The sequence below is a fragment of the Sturnus vulgaris genome, chromosome 1 (assembly GCF_052056855.1).
Source record: "Sturnus vulgaris isolate bStuVul1 chromosome 1, bStuVul1.hap1, whole genome shotgun sequence".
NCBI classification, from domain to species: Eukaryota; Metazoa; Chordata; class Aves; order Passeriformes; family Sturnidae; genus Sturnus; species Sturnus vulgaris.
In genome coordinates, this window is record NC_142243.1 from 23,962,215 (window position 1) to 23,977,012 (window position 14,798).

The 14,798-nt window shown below is 37.8% G+C and overlaps 1 protein-coding gene across 1 annotated transcript in view; it reads left to right on the plus strand.

The window, feature by feature from the left end:
- LOC106852767 (putative acyl-CoA dehydrogenase 6) overlaps positions 1–14,798 on the plus strand; it is a 77,535-nt gene that overhangs the window by 39,907 nt on the left and 22,830 nt on the right. Inside the window, exons 3-4 of the mRNA XM_014875591.2 lie at positions 7,477–7,606; positions 12,054–12,160. Coding sequence (XP_014731077.2) covers positions 7,477–7,606; positions 12,054–12,160 — 237 coding nt within the window. The remainder of the gene's footprint in view (positions 1–7,476; positions 7,607–12,053; positions 12,161–14,798) is intronic.

Below are 14,798 nucleotides of genomic sequence, written 5' to 3' on the forward strand. Positions count from 1 at the left end.
GTAAAGTAAACTTCTTGTAGGAGTTTGGACAATTCATGTGAGAGGACAAGTCCTGAATAGAAGCACCAGCAGCACATAAAGGTGACATGCCTGCTATATCCTTATAGGTGTGGAACTAATTACTACCTGTTCAACATGAACAGATACATTTAAGATAGCTGAGCAGCTGTTCAGACATTTTCTTGGGAGGAAGAGCACATTTTACATGACAGATGCTGATGACGGATTTCAGTGCCTCTGAGGGCTGACACTATGCTGAAGGGTTTGATGCAGGGGTGGTCTGACCATCAGAAGGGTGGCCACCTTGAAGCTGGAGAGAACCAGCATTCACTGCTGGATGTGCCTGACTGAGAGAATTTTCTTGAGCATCCACAAGCAGAGCTTAGAGCAGGTGCCTGTGCTGGAGCTGGTAGTAATGTGTGTGTTCAATAAACGAAAGGAGGTTGGCAGCTGTTGCTGGTTGACTCATCTCAAGCAGCAGGCAGGTTGCAAAGGTAATATCCTGGAAATCCATTCTGTGATCTGTTTATGAGCTTGCCCTAAGAGAAGCCTGATGAGAAGTAATGTGGCTTTTCCACTGACGCTCAGGAAGGGTGATATTCAGCCTTCATGCTTCTTGACTTCATTTTTCTGTGTGTTTGGTGTTTATTTCATTTTCTTTATGCTGTGGCATTTAGTTTGACTGACATTTTCAAATGTACAATAATTGAGATCTGTGCTCTTTAACCTTAAAGAAAAAGCTCTAAGTTGGTCTAACTATTTCGATTAAATTCCAATTTCTTTGGTACAGAAGTTGGATCACAGCTGAGTGGGGGGGAGTAATAAGCTCCATTTAAAACTCCAGGCAAAAGACAACTGAGGAGTCTGTGACCATTGCTTAAAGTTTTTCCTCTGACTTGGAGCTGATGTAATAGCTGGTGCCTGGGGCTGCGTGCACTTTAGAACTTCTTTTTCCTCTTTTCCTTTTTGGCTACTGCATCTTTTACATTGCTAATATTTCTTATGTTGCCATGTGGACATTTTATTCTATTGTACTAGGCAGCTTAGCTTTTCCTTCCCCATGACATTGTACACAGTTTCGGGGGTTTGTGAGATATTGTTTTTAAGGGCTCTGATAACCTTCTGAACTTCTGAGTTCGAAGTTTTATGCAGATGTGATTACTAACTCAGTGTCTGCAGGTGAGTCTGCACAACCACTTAGAAAATAAAGAAAACGTACAAATTTTTGAGGGATGTCTTGGAAATCAGAGGTTGCAGATATTAGCAACTTGGTGATTTAGAATATACTGCTCTGGTTGTCCTAGACAGCTTTGAACAGTTTTTAAATGTGTCCATGCTGTCCCTAGCTGGGGCCAGGTCTCTGTCGTGCATTTATCTGCTTAGTGGCAGTATTTATCTGCTCAGTGGCAGGCACTGCCAAGTTCCTCTGTGGTATTTTGTGGTGGTGTAATAGGAGAGTTTTTATCCTGACACTGTGTGAGAAGTTTCTCCTTTATTTTACAGTGTAGATCTGTCTTAATCTAAAATAGTCCTAGACAGACCCAATCACTTTATTTGTCTCAGTAAATTTAGTTTCTCTGGTGGTAACTGTGATGACTTCTCTAGCAAGAAGGAACAGAACAAAGAATACAGAATACAAAATATAGAATACAGAACACAGAATATAGAAAAATTTTGCAGGAACACATGTTTTGCATTGTTAATTGCTCTTGGGATTGTACTTGTGATGCTAACCATGAGTGCTTGAAAAGTAATGAGAAGCCAATCCATATTTTTCCTTTTCCAAGGGCTACTGGATCATGAATTATACTAAAAGTTTGGTGAGCAGAGTAAGTCCTTACCAATCTTGAAATTTTTGGATGAAGTAGTATCTGTGAGAGAGCAAATACTGAAGTGACTGCAGTCTTTCTAGGATCAACCAAACAAAATATATGAAGCACTGTAATTTTTCTTGATTTGGGACAAAATTTCATTCAGACTGAGGGAGTTTACTAAGGTAATCTGTTAAAAGGAACTTTGCTCTGTTACAAGGATTTATGTCCGGAGATATTTTTCTTTGGTTTTTTTCTTTTTTTTTTTTTGTTTTGTTTTTTTGTTTTGTTTTTTTTGTTTGTTTTGTTCGTTTGTTTGTTTGTTGCTTAGTTTTGATTTTTTCGTGAATTGATCTGGGGAAGAAAGTAGCCCAAAAATAGTCAACAAGACTAAAGTGGACTCACAGTGTTTCTGCTATGTTTAATGAGAGTTTTTTTCCTCTACACCCAGCCAGAAGCAAATAACCAAGAAGGCAGTAGGTGTTTTCTGAACTTCATCAGTCTCAGCTTTTCAGATGGTAATTCTTTAAATTCCTTCAATATAGTGCAGAGGAAACGAATTATGGTAGGAATTTCTGTACTGTTCTGTACTGATAACATTTGCAGTTATGGAGCTTCAGGGCTCTTTGTATTTCTCTGGAGTTGAAATTCTTGAACCATATTTGTGACAGGTGAATAAGGTTTGAAAACCTTAAATTTTGCTTCTGTTGATTTAAAATTGTAGGCTATGATGAAAACTGGAAATTAACTTTGTCATTCTAGTGTCAAATATAGGAGTCTCTCAGACCTATCTTCAAAATGGGATTTGATTCATGCTTTATTTGTGTTTCTAGTCACTACAAATGAGAGCACATACTTGGTTTTTTACTTGCACCGAGGTAGATGCCAATAGAAATAATTCTGAGTGATTTTCTTTGGTGTAGATACACTTCATTGAAACTTTGGAAACTGTGTAAACAAACAAGATAAATTATATAAGTATAAGTATTTAAAATGGAGTTCTGGATACAGCTGCATTGTCTTAGTACCTTTCTTTTATCCAGACTCACTTATATTTTTAAAACACTCTGAGGACCACCTGTTTCACCTTGCTTCAATTCACTTACAGACTCTTTTCACTGCAGACAGTCATTCTCACTACAGCTACTAGATGGATTCAGAAGCAAATTCCAAGTAGAGACACTTATAAACTCTTCCAAATTGTTGACTAGAGACTTCAAGCCTGTCTCATCATGGAACAGAGTCATATTTGAACAAGGATATAGAATAAGTGGCAAGAAATGCTCTGGTCTTCACAAAAGTGAAACGATTGTATGAAAGACTTCAGCTTCTCATTTCCCTTTATGTGTTCTTTTTAATAGACTTTCTCAGCCTTTGTTTTTCCAGCTGATCTTCTCAGCAGTCTTTCTGTTTTGAAATGTTACAACGGAATCATATCTTGCTCTAGTTTTGAGCATCATCTGTGCTATCTGCTCTATATTTATGTATAAAACTCCTGATACCCTAAATTGTCAGATTTAGTAGAATCTACACTTGCATCTTTTAAAAACTCTGTTTTTTAAGATTCACTGTTCTTTTGGATTCCTACACTACTGCTAAGGTCTACAAACATGACACGTAAAAATTTTCTGATCTGTATAAAATAAGGAGCTTTTGTGGGTTGGGAGTGTTAAAAAAATGTGATGGCGGTGATTAGTAGAAAAGCAGAGAACCAATATAAAGGAATAGGTTAATATACTGACCATGGTAGGGTGAGTTCACCTTGGCCAGCCACTCACTCACTCCTCCTCTTCAACAGGACAGGGCAGAAAATACAGTGCCAGGGCGTGGCTGTTGGAAAAGTCAGGGAGTTCAGTCACCAGTTACCATCATTGTAAAAAGCAGACTTGGCTGGGGGAAAATAATTTTAATTTCCTGGCAATTACAGTAGATCTGTGTAGTGAGAAGCAAAGGCAAATTAAAACAAGATGTTCCACCATCCTCTCCCCCTTATCCCCAAGTTCAGCTTCAGTTCATTATTCCTGACTCATCTACCTCACTCCCCACCCCAAGTGGCACAGCAGGATGGGGATGGGAGGTTGTAGTCAGTTCATAGAACATCCTCTCTGCTATTCCTTCCTCTTCCTATTCTTTCCTTCCTGCAGCTTGGGTCCTGCCCATGGGCTGCAGTGCAGAATCTTTATTTATTTGTATGTTTCTGTCCTCTCTGCTTTGGGCCTTTTATTTTAATTGCTTTGTAAAACAACCTGAAATCCAACAATAGATAAGATATTGTATTAGGCCATATAACAGCTGGAAATTGTGCTATTATCATCAAAACTGGAACCATTTGAATATAGCTGAGTTGCCTCTTTCTACCTGTTTTCAACTATAAAAGCAATAGTGCATTAGACTTTCTGCCTAGTTTAATCTACTTTGTGCTTTGTTCTTTTAATTTTCTTGCAAATTAAAAACGGTAATGTAGCCAAACAATTCTCTAAAGGTCCCTCATCTCATTTTAAAGTAAAATGAAATATTTACCCCAGAAATGTTTTACTTGTGAATATTTAAATATAGTTTGTTATTCTTGATATGGAGGTTTTTTTGTGTGGGTTTCTTGCTGTTTACTTTTGAGGGTTTTTTGTGTGTACGTGTGAGTTTGTTTGTATGTTTTTTAAAGCAACCAAATCTGGAATTGATTTGGTTTCTTTGATTATGGATTTTTCACCAAAAATTTCACCAACATTTTTACTCCTATGTTAGGCATGGTGTTTGCTGCTCTGAATTAAAATTTAATTGACCTATTAGCATTACATCATAGTACAGATACTTCCAGGAAATGGTGTTTGTTGATGAGACTGGCGAATACAAACCTACTACTCCCAGCATATTGCCTTTTTTGTAAACAAGAATTATTCCAAAAAGAGTAAGATCTGTTCCAAATAAAAATAGAACTTTTAACTCCTTAAAACTTTTACCATCATCACTGAAGCAGATAGAAATAAGAATGGCTTGGTGATTTTGTCTCAGATTAAGAGCTGAGTGCCATGACATGCAGGGAAATGTGCTCGGACCAGCCCCACAATCGCTGGCTGGAGTGCTGGCAGCGGGTCTGCCACTAGGAACTCAGGAAAAAAGGAAATTTCTTTGGTGCTTGTAGCCAGCATTGCCTGCTAATGCTGTGTGTGGCACCACTGGCAGCCTGTCTCAGTGTAGAGGGCCAGTTCCCCAAAGAGATGGGACACAGCCGTGCTTAGTCACTGCCTAAGTTACCTGAATTACTAGGGATAGAACAGCACAGACTGCACTGACAAATCCATCTCCACCTTGATCGAGCATTCAGGGCTCAAAAAGACTTTGCTTATCATTGTCCATCAAATCACTCACATTTCTCCATGACACTTCAGTTTCTTGGCTCCTGGAACAGAACTGATGAAAGCTTAGGTGTAGTCTGATTAATGGTTTTACCATTTGCTTCTGCCCTTCCTGCCTGCATCTGTGGTTGTCTCTAGCTTTACCTATCCCCAGATTATAAAATCTTGGGATTTTATCATCTCTTTGCCTGGCAGAGATTCCCTCTCTACCTCCAGCTCCTAAAGTTTCATTCTGCTCCTTTACTCTCTTTGGTCAGAAATGCTTTCATTGTTGTCCCTTTAAAAGTTGGCCTTTTGCAGTATTTTGTTTTTAAAGTGTACTGCTTAGTAATTTATCTCAAATGAGAGCAAGAAGAGTCTGTTATGTGGTAGTATACAATGGATTGTCGTATGGACAAAGAATGTCTCTAAGCTGTTTACTTGGATAAAGTAGCCCTTCTTTGGTTCAGTTTTGTGCATAACATTTCTCCTGGGAAGTTACTTTGGATAAATCAAGAAATTAAGGTTTTGATATGTGAAATTTAAGTGAAAGATGGGAATATAACTGCCTGGTAGACTAAAGATAAAATCAGTAATAACAGAAGTTTGGCAATAGAAGTACTTATATATATAGAAGTATTTAATAAATATTTTATTATTTAAAATAAATTTAAAAATCTAATGAAAATTATTTGCGAAGTGCCAAAACTGAGGTTATCTATTATCATTCTGCTATAGACCCATACCAAATTAGCAAAATCAGCAAAATCTCTCTCCTGCCAGATATCTTTAAATAGTCTTGCCTTTACGTGCACATCCATTCCTTATTGCTCCTCGGAGCATTTATTATTGATGGGGACTGTGTAAAGGCAAGAAAATTAGATTATCTGTTATGTTAAAAATATTAAAAACACATTTCCATATTGCTGTTGTTTGATTGTACTGCTTAAGCTCCCAGTAGGAACTTTAATTTTGTGTATATTTTTTAAAAAACATTCTTTCCAAGCAAAAGTTTGGAGAAGTAGTTGTTCTTGAATTCTGAATGTCCAGACTCTTCAGTATGACCTAAGGAGAAATGTTTTTTGGGAGCCAGACTTTATGCTTAGCCTTTCCTATTGTGTTTTCCTTTCAGCAGAGAAAGGATGCACAAAGTCAGTTTCTGTGGGTTTAGGAAACAGATGATAGCATGCAAAGCCCCATGTTTATATGCACTGTGGTGTTTTGACCTTTATTTAATGGTGTTTTTTGAAAACATCAGAGCAGGTCAGTGAAGGGGAGTACTCAGTGTTTGAGGTCAGCAAGTGAAAACAGATGAGGGTCATCTGCCCCTTATTGTGTGTGAGGAGTGAGGGTTTGTATCTATTTATTTGAAATTTTCTTAGCTGGTCTTCAAAGGAGCTAAAAAAAAAAAAAGAGGCCACATTATCTAATCAAAGCTGGTCAGTCAACTAATGACGTCAAGTGGTAACCTTCACTTTCTCACCGTATTTCCTTTGGACCATAAGCTATTTAATACAGCTAAAAATTACCTCATCCATCATAGCAATGTCGCCTTTTTCTGTGCTTCACTATGCAGTGGGTTTATCAGCACTGGGCATGGGAATGAGGTGAAGAATAATTTCTTCTTTAATTGAATTTGCAAATTGAAATGTGGGAGGGAAAGGGGGAGCAGTGGGCTGTGCTGGCAGCAGACCAGCAGCCCAGGTTGTCACTCCCTGTGAACAAAGAGTGCTTTTATCACTGCACAGACCAGGTGCCAGGGTATGGAATAAAGGTGTTCAGTACTGTAGTTGTGTCTAACATGAATTTTGAGCTACAACAATAATTTAGAATAGAAACATGACCTGCATGTGGTTGTGCTCCGTGCTGACTTGACTGCTGTGTCTGAGAAAGATGATTGCATTGTGTGATGAGAACGGGTGTCAGGTGTTATCATGGGGAAATAAAAGCACTTATTACCTTGTGGTGTGATTTGTTCATATGACCTTGCTGTTGGAAAGGATAATTTTGCCTTCTGGTATCATTTTCAACAGCCTGTCGCTTTTTCCTGCTGTTTCCAGTAAAAGTAATGAGGCTGCTTAGGATACTCAGAGGTGACTGATGTGCACATAGATAATTAGAACAGGTGTCATTCTCAATTCAGTTCTCAATATTGTAGAGAATAATGTGGTATTGCTTTTGTGAAAGGAAAGATGGTAATTGTCAAATACTTAAAAATTAGCAGTTAAATTGCAGCTGACAAGTCCTTGCAGTAGCAACATTTTTTTTTGTTGTTTTTCTTGTTGCTTATGCCAGTCTAGAATATGAGAATCACAGATTTGTTTTTTCTTCAGAATATGGCGGCATGGGTTTGGACTTCTCCTATAATATTGCAGTGGCAGAAGAGCTGGGAAATATCCGTTGTGGAGGTATTCCCATGGCTATTGGAGTGCAAGCTGGCATGGCTACCCCTGCTCTTACCAGGTAATTTTCAGAAAGCTTGATTTAGCCTAAAACCCATTGTCATGAGTAGAAAAAAACAATACTGTGTAGATTTACTGTCTAGTTGCTATTCAGTAATGCCTGAGGAAAGACTCTACTCTCTACTTCTCTCAGACAGTTTGCTTTAAGGGAGAAAATACTTTATAATTTCTTTTTTTAATGCTAGAGTTATATTAATTATATGTTAAAACATAAACGTTGTTGAGCAGTAAATGATATGTTTACAAACACAGAATCGTGGTGCCACAACTAATTAAACAAATTTTAATTCCAGAGTCCAGTTTGTTCATGTTTGTCTTTTTTCTTATATCCCAGTGCAGTAATACTAAGGATGCAATTAGTTGTAATGATTAGGATCAGTCTAATTCTGCTTTATAATTTACTTGCTCCTTTTCCAGCTTTGCAAGGTGTCAGTCCTGAAGTTGTAGCACATATATCATGCTTCCTAAATACGCCCATTCTAGACAATTAATAATTTTTCTTTTTCTCATCAGCTATGTCAGTGTTCCTATTTTAATCACTTATTATCATTCAGGCTCCTGCATTTTCTTAATCTGATCTGTTGGGGTTTTTTCCGCCCACAATGAAAGTGACAGTTACCAACTTCTTCATGCAGTCATTTCACAGACATTCTGTGTCACAACAGCAGTCCTTAAAACTAGACTGGGGCAACTGACTGATCCAGCAGTTTGCCCCTGGAATATGGATACACCTAAAATTCTGGAAGATGAGGGTGGGAATTAAATTCTAATAATTATGTTGAAATCAGGAATTTGTCTGCACTAAACACATATAAGAAAGGAAGTTTTACTCAGAAGAATATTTTAGGGATTTTTTTGGACATTCTAAGGGGGTTGTTGATTTTTTTTCCCAATTTCAATGAAAATGCCTGTAAATCTATTGTAGAATCTGGAACATAAACTCTATTTCCTTGACCCCTGCTTATCCTGCTGTATGTGTGACTTTGGAGGTCTCATCTACAACAAATTTTTCTCAAAGTTTTCTTCTCCTTTTTGTAATGCACCAAAAGCTTGCTAAATGCATGGAGTTCAGTATGTCTGTTGCAACAGTGGCTTAGCTATAGTCCAACTGAGAATAAGAATAGTATTTTAAAAGACTTCAGACAGTACTGCCTTGCCCCCATGACAGCCTTTTATTCAGGGGTTTAAAGAAAATCTATGGGTAAAAGAAAATGGGATTTTGTTCCATTGCAGTTTTTTGTCCTTCTGTTACTCTATTCTCCTGTAGTAAAACAGTGAAGGTTTGCATATTTGTGCTAATGAAATCCTACAGAGGAAGCTGTTGGAAAATAAGAGTGAAATTGTTGTTAACTTGATGAAATCTTTAACTGAATTTGTATCTGCAATATTGAATTTTTCCTTCACTGCTAAGCCAATTCCACTGGCTATTTACACAGTACAATGTCCCCCACACACATACAAAAGTGAAACTTGGGAATGAAAAGAGAAAGTTGGTTGCTACAGGAAATTTTGCCTGTGTGCATCTTTACCTCATGCTGTGTAGTGGGAGGGCCAGCTGCTTGTCCTGGGTCATGGATTCAAATGGCACCCATGTCCTGGATGGTTTCTTTAAAGATATCTGTGCACTGTGGGGATTCCAAGCACATTCATAGAGATAAGTCAGATTTTGCATCTTGATTATGCATCGTTGCACAAATCAAACAATGTCGGAATCAACCATCAACCCCTAAAAAAGCCTCTGTAGCTCTTTGTTGGCTTTCATAACTTTGTGCTTTATTCAGCATTCATCCAGCATGTATTGAGTGTACCTACAAACTAACTCTGTGAATGTAATTCCTGTAATTCCCAGAATTCCCTGAGTGAAGCAGTTGGACTTTCTAAATTTAAGAACTAAAATCAAAATGCTTTGTCGGCAGTGATCTGACCTCTTATGGTTCAGAATGTAGCTTTTCAAATGCCTTTCAAATGCATTCAGATGTAATACTTCCCTTGCTTGCATAAAATAGAGTGGAGAAAGCAGCTCCTAGCTGAGGCAGTGAATGATATGCATTTCCCAGAGCTTACAGACAAACCTGCAGGGTATCACATCTATAGTGATACCAGATCAGTTTAGAGCTGCTTATCTCAGCAGTAAGTAGTGAACTTTCCTTTTTTTTCCTCCCCTGTTGTTTATAGGCAAATAATAAGGATAATGATTATTTAGTGGGAAGAGTGTACTTTTCTATTTCATCACTTATTCTTTCTCCACCCTTGTTAACAGTATAGCTGGTAATTAATATCAAAAAAGTTAGTTTTACTGTCTGATTTATTGTTTGCTGTAAAGGAGAGAAGATGCATCTGACAATTAGAACGTATAAACAGAACTGTGTGAATCACAGAAGTGTTACATCTGTATTTTGCTATGGTTTTACTTTCCTTTTACCCTCTAATTATGAGATTGTATACCACTGGAATTTTTGTCTTCGTTTTCATTACATTCCACCAATGTTAGCTACAAAGTATGGAGCAAGAAAGGATGAACCACCTTCATGCAAGCAGTGTGTGAGAATCTCATACTTGGGACTTCTGTGTTACACAGGATCACCAAAATTCACTGGAGACTTGTGTGTGTGTATAGATACCCAAATAGAAGTCTATTTTATAGTGATGCTAAGACTGCCCAGTGGGAAACTGGGAAACCTCTGGGTATGGCCCAACCAGAGAGCAGACATGGTCAAGTCGGTCTTGAGCCAGAGCATGATCTCCTTGAAAACAGAGTTTTCTAATTCTGGAGCTGTTAAACTGGGAAGAAGTGGATGTTTGCATTTGTGCAAACCTGATATTTTTCTGGGATGCCTCTGAGACAGTTAGAATTTTACAGAAGTGACATATTTCTAACACAAAAGCTAACAGCTGAGCAAGAGGATAGCTGTCTCTTGCAAGGCACAGAGACCCACCGTCATCTAAATAGTGTTGCCCAACGTTTTTTTGGTTGCAAAATGACATCTTCTATAGCCACATTTTTGGAAAGAACTGAACTGTTTTCTGGAACTCAAAACAAGGACATCAAACCAAAAATATTATTCTAAGAAAAGTTCTTGCTGTGAAAATCCTCTGTTGAAATGCTAAAGGTTAACAAAGTTTCAAGCATCAGAAAGCATTGCCAAAAGTCACCACTATCTGCTCTTATCTTATTTTCCATGTTGTTGGTTGGGTTGTTTGGGGCTTTTTTTGACAAGTGAATGTGCAGCTAGCCATACTTGATCATGTCCCATGGAAAATTAAAAAACAAAGTATGCTCTCTAAGAGACATGGGAACTTGGTTCCAGTATGCTAGAGGAAGGAGTAGGCACTCCAAACTTGCTTCTTGTATTTATTTGGGATTGCTGCTGTGATTTTCAGCAGGGACAGGACTAGGAATTGTGCACCTTGTGCACACCTAGTGGAAGTGTCTGCCAGATCCCAGTCTGTTCTCTGGCTGTCCCATGTCCTTTGTGTCAGGGCTCGTTGGAGGGGATGGCTTAGTCTTAGCTTGTTTTAGAAGGAGGCCCCAGTGAGCCTAAGGAGGTGAGGGGTGATGATAACCTGAGGAGCCTCACAACAAAGAGGAGGCTGAGGAGGAACTTGAATTTATGGATTCCTGGACACAGAAGGCATTTCATGACCCAAGGAATTTTTCAGTTGCACAAGAGAGGTTTGAGAACTAGACCATGAACTCACCATTGGAACTGCAAGAAGAAATCAGTGAACATTAATAATAAAAAGAGATGGACCATATTTTGAATGGATACAATTTTGTAAACAATGGGAAAATAGTGTGTGCCTCTTAACTGAACTGAAATACAGGCAAGTGAAATTTTTGTGTTAAAATACCATCAACAGTTTGCTGCTTCCCTTTTTATTTTTGTGGATATAAAAAAGCAGCTGAGAAGAAGCATTAATGGATTTTACTGTGTGATTTAAATGCAGATGGGAAATATAAATAATTTAAATACAGATATTTGCAGATGGTGGCCATCACATGTCAAAACTTTTCAGTCACCACTAAAACCTGGCAAAGAGATGGTGCAAAAGTCAGAAGACAAACAGAGCAGGTCCTCCATCCTGGCTGGCTGCAGAGTGGTGCAGGAGAATTGAGGGGAATCCTCAGGGGTTATGTTATTTTCATCTGGAACTTTTAAAGCACGTCATAAAGATAGATTTTGGGCATCTAGACCACAGGTTTCTGTGGGACTAAGATGCCTGAATACTTTTCAAAACTCATTTGAAATTATTGTGACTGCACTTCTGGTAAAGACTCTGAGTCACAGTTTTGGAGGGTATCTATTCTATGTTTTGACTCTGGGACAGCTTTTACCTGGTTATAGGAAAATTGATCACTGTGTGGGTAGAACAGAATTTGTAACTTCTAGATAAAATTTACCTTCATAAGCTGTTAATATCCAATCTTTTTCATTATTTTGTTGCAGGTTTGGTTCGCATGAGTTGAAAAAACAGTTCCTTGTACCAACTATAGCTGGTGATTTTGTGGCTTGCTTGGGAATCAGTGAACCTGGAGCTGGGTCAGATGTTGCAAGTAAGTAAACTTAGCAAACTGCCAGTTTTAAACAGCCTGGTTTTTTTTAGTGGAAAGAATCTGTTTTTCCTGACCCTTCACTTTGCCCCCATCCTTTATAAGAAACAAAAGGAAGGAAAGCCTGGTGTGGTGAGGGCAAAAAGTAACATTCCAGGAACATAACACATACTTCTCATGCATCCAAAAGCAATCAATTTTAACATATTTGTCAGGTGAGTCAATGGAGTAACCTTGTGTAGGCTGAGCACAACAGATTAATACAGCTTTTAAGCTGGCCCCAGTTTTCTTCTAGCGTTGTCCTGCTCTGTCCAGGCTCACCACTGGCAGCAGCACTCCAGCACCTCATCAGCTGCACAGCCATTGTCAGTTGTGCAGCTCCATATGTAATGGCAGGGAACATAACCTGTCCAGCTGTCCTACAGCTTGGACTGCTTTGTCAGGGCATCACTTTCACCATTATTCCCTCTTACCTCACCTCAGCCCCTTCTGTCATTCCTGTGAAGCAAAAATATCTCTCAACTGATGATTATTTTATTTAGAACTAATGAAGAATTTGCCATGTCAAATCTATTATGCTTATGATTTAGTTACTTTGCATGCAACTGTTTTTCTTGGTTTAGTGCAAGAATATGTTTAGAAACCAGGACAAATGAAACCATTATTCTGAAGTGCCTGAGGCAGTAGGAAATTTGAAAAATTAAATCAAAACAGATGTGGTAGAAAAAGAAAAGTTGTCTCGTTTGATGATGAATCATGGACTTATGGAAAAGGACCACTTTTAGAGGTTTAGCTATTGGACAGAGCATGGTTAAGTTGAACACATCATATTCTTAAAAATTACTGAGACATCTTCCTGCAGACAATCTTGCCAACTCTGACAGACGTTTTTTATCCGAGGAGTCCTATATCCATCTCTTTGACCAAACTCCCATTGCTTTTTCAAGGCAGGTAGATAAACATGCAGTGTTCAAGCAAGGGTGCAGCAGGTAGATTTCAAGAACATTAATGTGGATCATGAAATAATGTGACTACATCTTCCTGCATAATTTATTGCTATTTTCCTTTCTGTTTTAATTGAATTTGTTCATAAGAAAAATTCCATAATCAGAGTAGACTTTTTTATTAAATAGTACTTATTAATAATACTTAATAATTATAAATAACAAATATAACAATATTAAATTTCAGTGTTGTTTAAAGTAACACTATTGCTTGTTATAGTTGCAATATTATTAATATGTAAATGGTAAATCTTATAATAGTACTTATTTATTTATTAAAGTAATTATAAATTTGAATTTTGCTAATGTAAGAAACACACATCATTTATTTTAATAAATATCCCTCTAGTTTAATTAGATAATTATTAGAAAATTCTAAATAGGAATTTAATTTTTTTGATGCAGTGTTCCAGATAGTAAGTAACAAATGTTCCTTCAGCAGCATCTTGTTTATCATCTAGTTAAAGTGATATGACACACTTAGATTAATGCAGTTGAAAACCAAGTTGAAATAAAAGAAGATTATCTAATGAACCTATGCTGCAGCTTGGAGACACACTGCAGGATGAAATGAAAATACTTCTTCCCTTTTCCTAGAAGATTTAATCCCTGATATAAATGCCAAATCCAGCTTAGAGTGCTTCTGAAGGGCAATTAAATTGGCAAGTTAGGTATGAGCAGCAATAGCTTGTTGCTTGAGTTGCACCATTTTGCATCTCCAGATGGCCCAGCTATAAAGTAGAGTGAGCTGTGTGAAATTGCACTTGGTGCTTCCTTTGGTTGCTCATGCTATTGGGATGTTTGTCTCCCTGAGAGAAGTGAAGGGACATAGCAGCTGCTCACATGTGAAGGTTGGGGATGTGCCTCTGCCATGTGAGCCAGTATATTTTAAAATGAAGAATGACACAGAGTAAGGTATCTCTAACATTATTTCCTGCAGTTCCAAAATTACTGAAGGTGATATGAACACAGAAGACAAAAACAATGTTTGCATGAAAACTGTACTGTGCCTCAAACTAATTTATTCAGAACTCAACAGAAAAAAAAGGACTGTGTATATTAGTCTAATACAAATTCATGTCAATTTGAAGGAACACCTCTCTGCTTTCAAGTGTAGTTGTTCTATATTATCCATAGTAGTGACCATGTGCACCAAAACTAGCACAGAGTTGACTTGAGAAGAAAAATAGAACAGTACAGATGGTACAGAAAGTGTCTTTTCAGTATTCTGGTACTACAAAGCATAAACATTTGTGTCAGTTTGAATGATACTGTCTCATTCTATCTCGTTCCAATTGCACAATTTATAGAATGTAGTCTGTGGGGTTATATAAGAACACATCATGGAAAACATGTCCTCTTTCTTCAAGTTATGTCCAGGTATCTGCAACACTGTTAATGTCTACCTCTTCAACATAAATATCTTGCTCCATTTTGTCTCAGTGGAATCCAGCCTTTCTGCTTTTCTGGGCTGAGGTTGTCTTTTCTGAGCATAAAACCCCAGAATTTCACATGGTGTCCATAATGGCACAAATACATTTCCTACCCTAATAGAAGTATCACTCTCCAATACATGACGTTACACAACAGTTTGCAGACTTGTGAATCCTGTGATTACCAAGGCTCTCATACTTTCA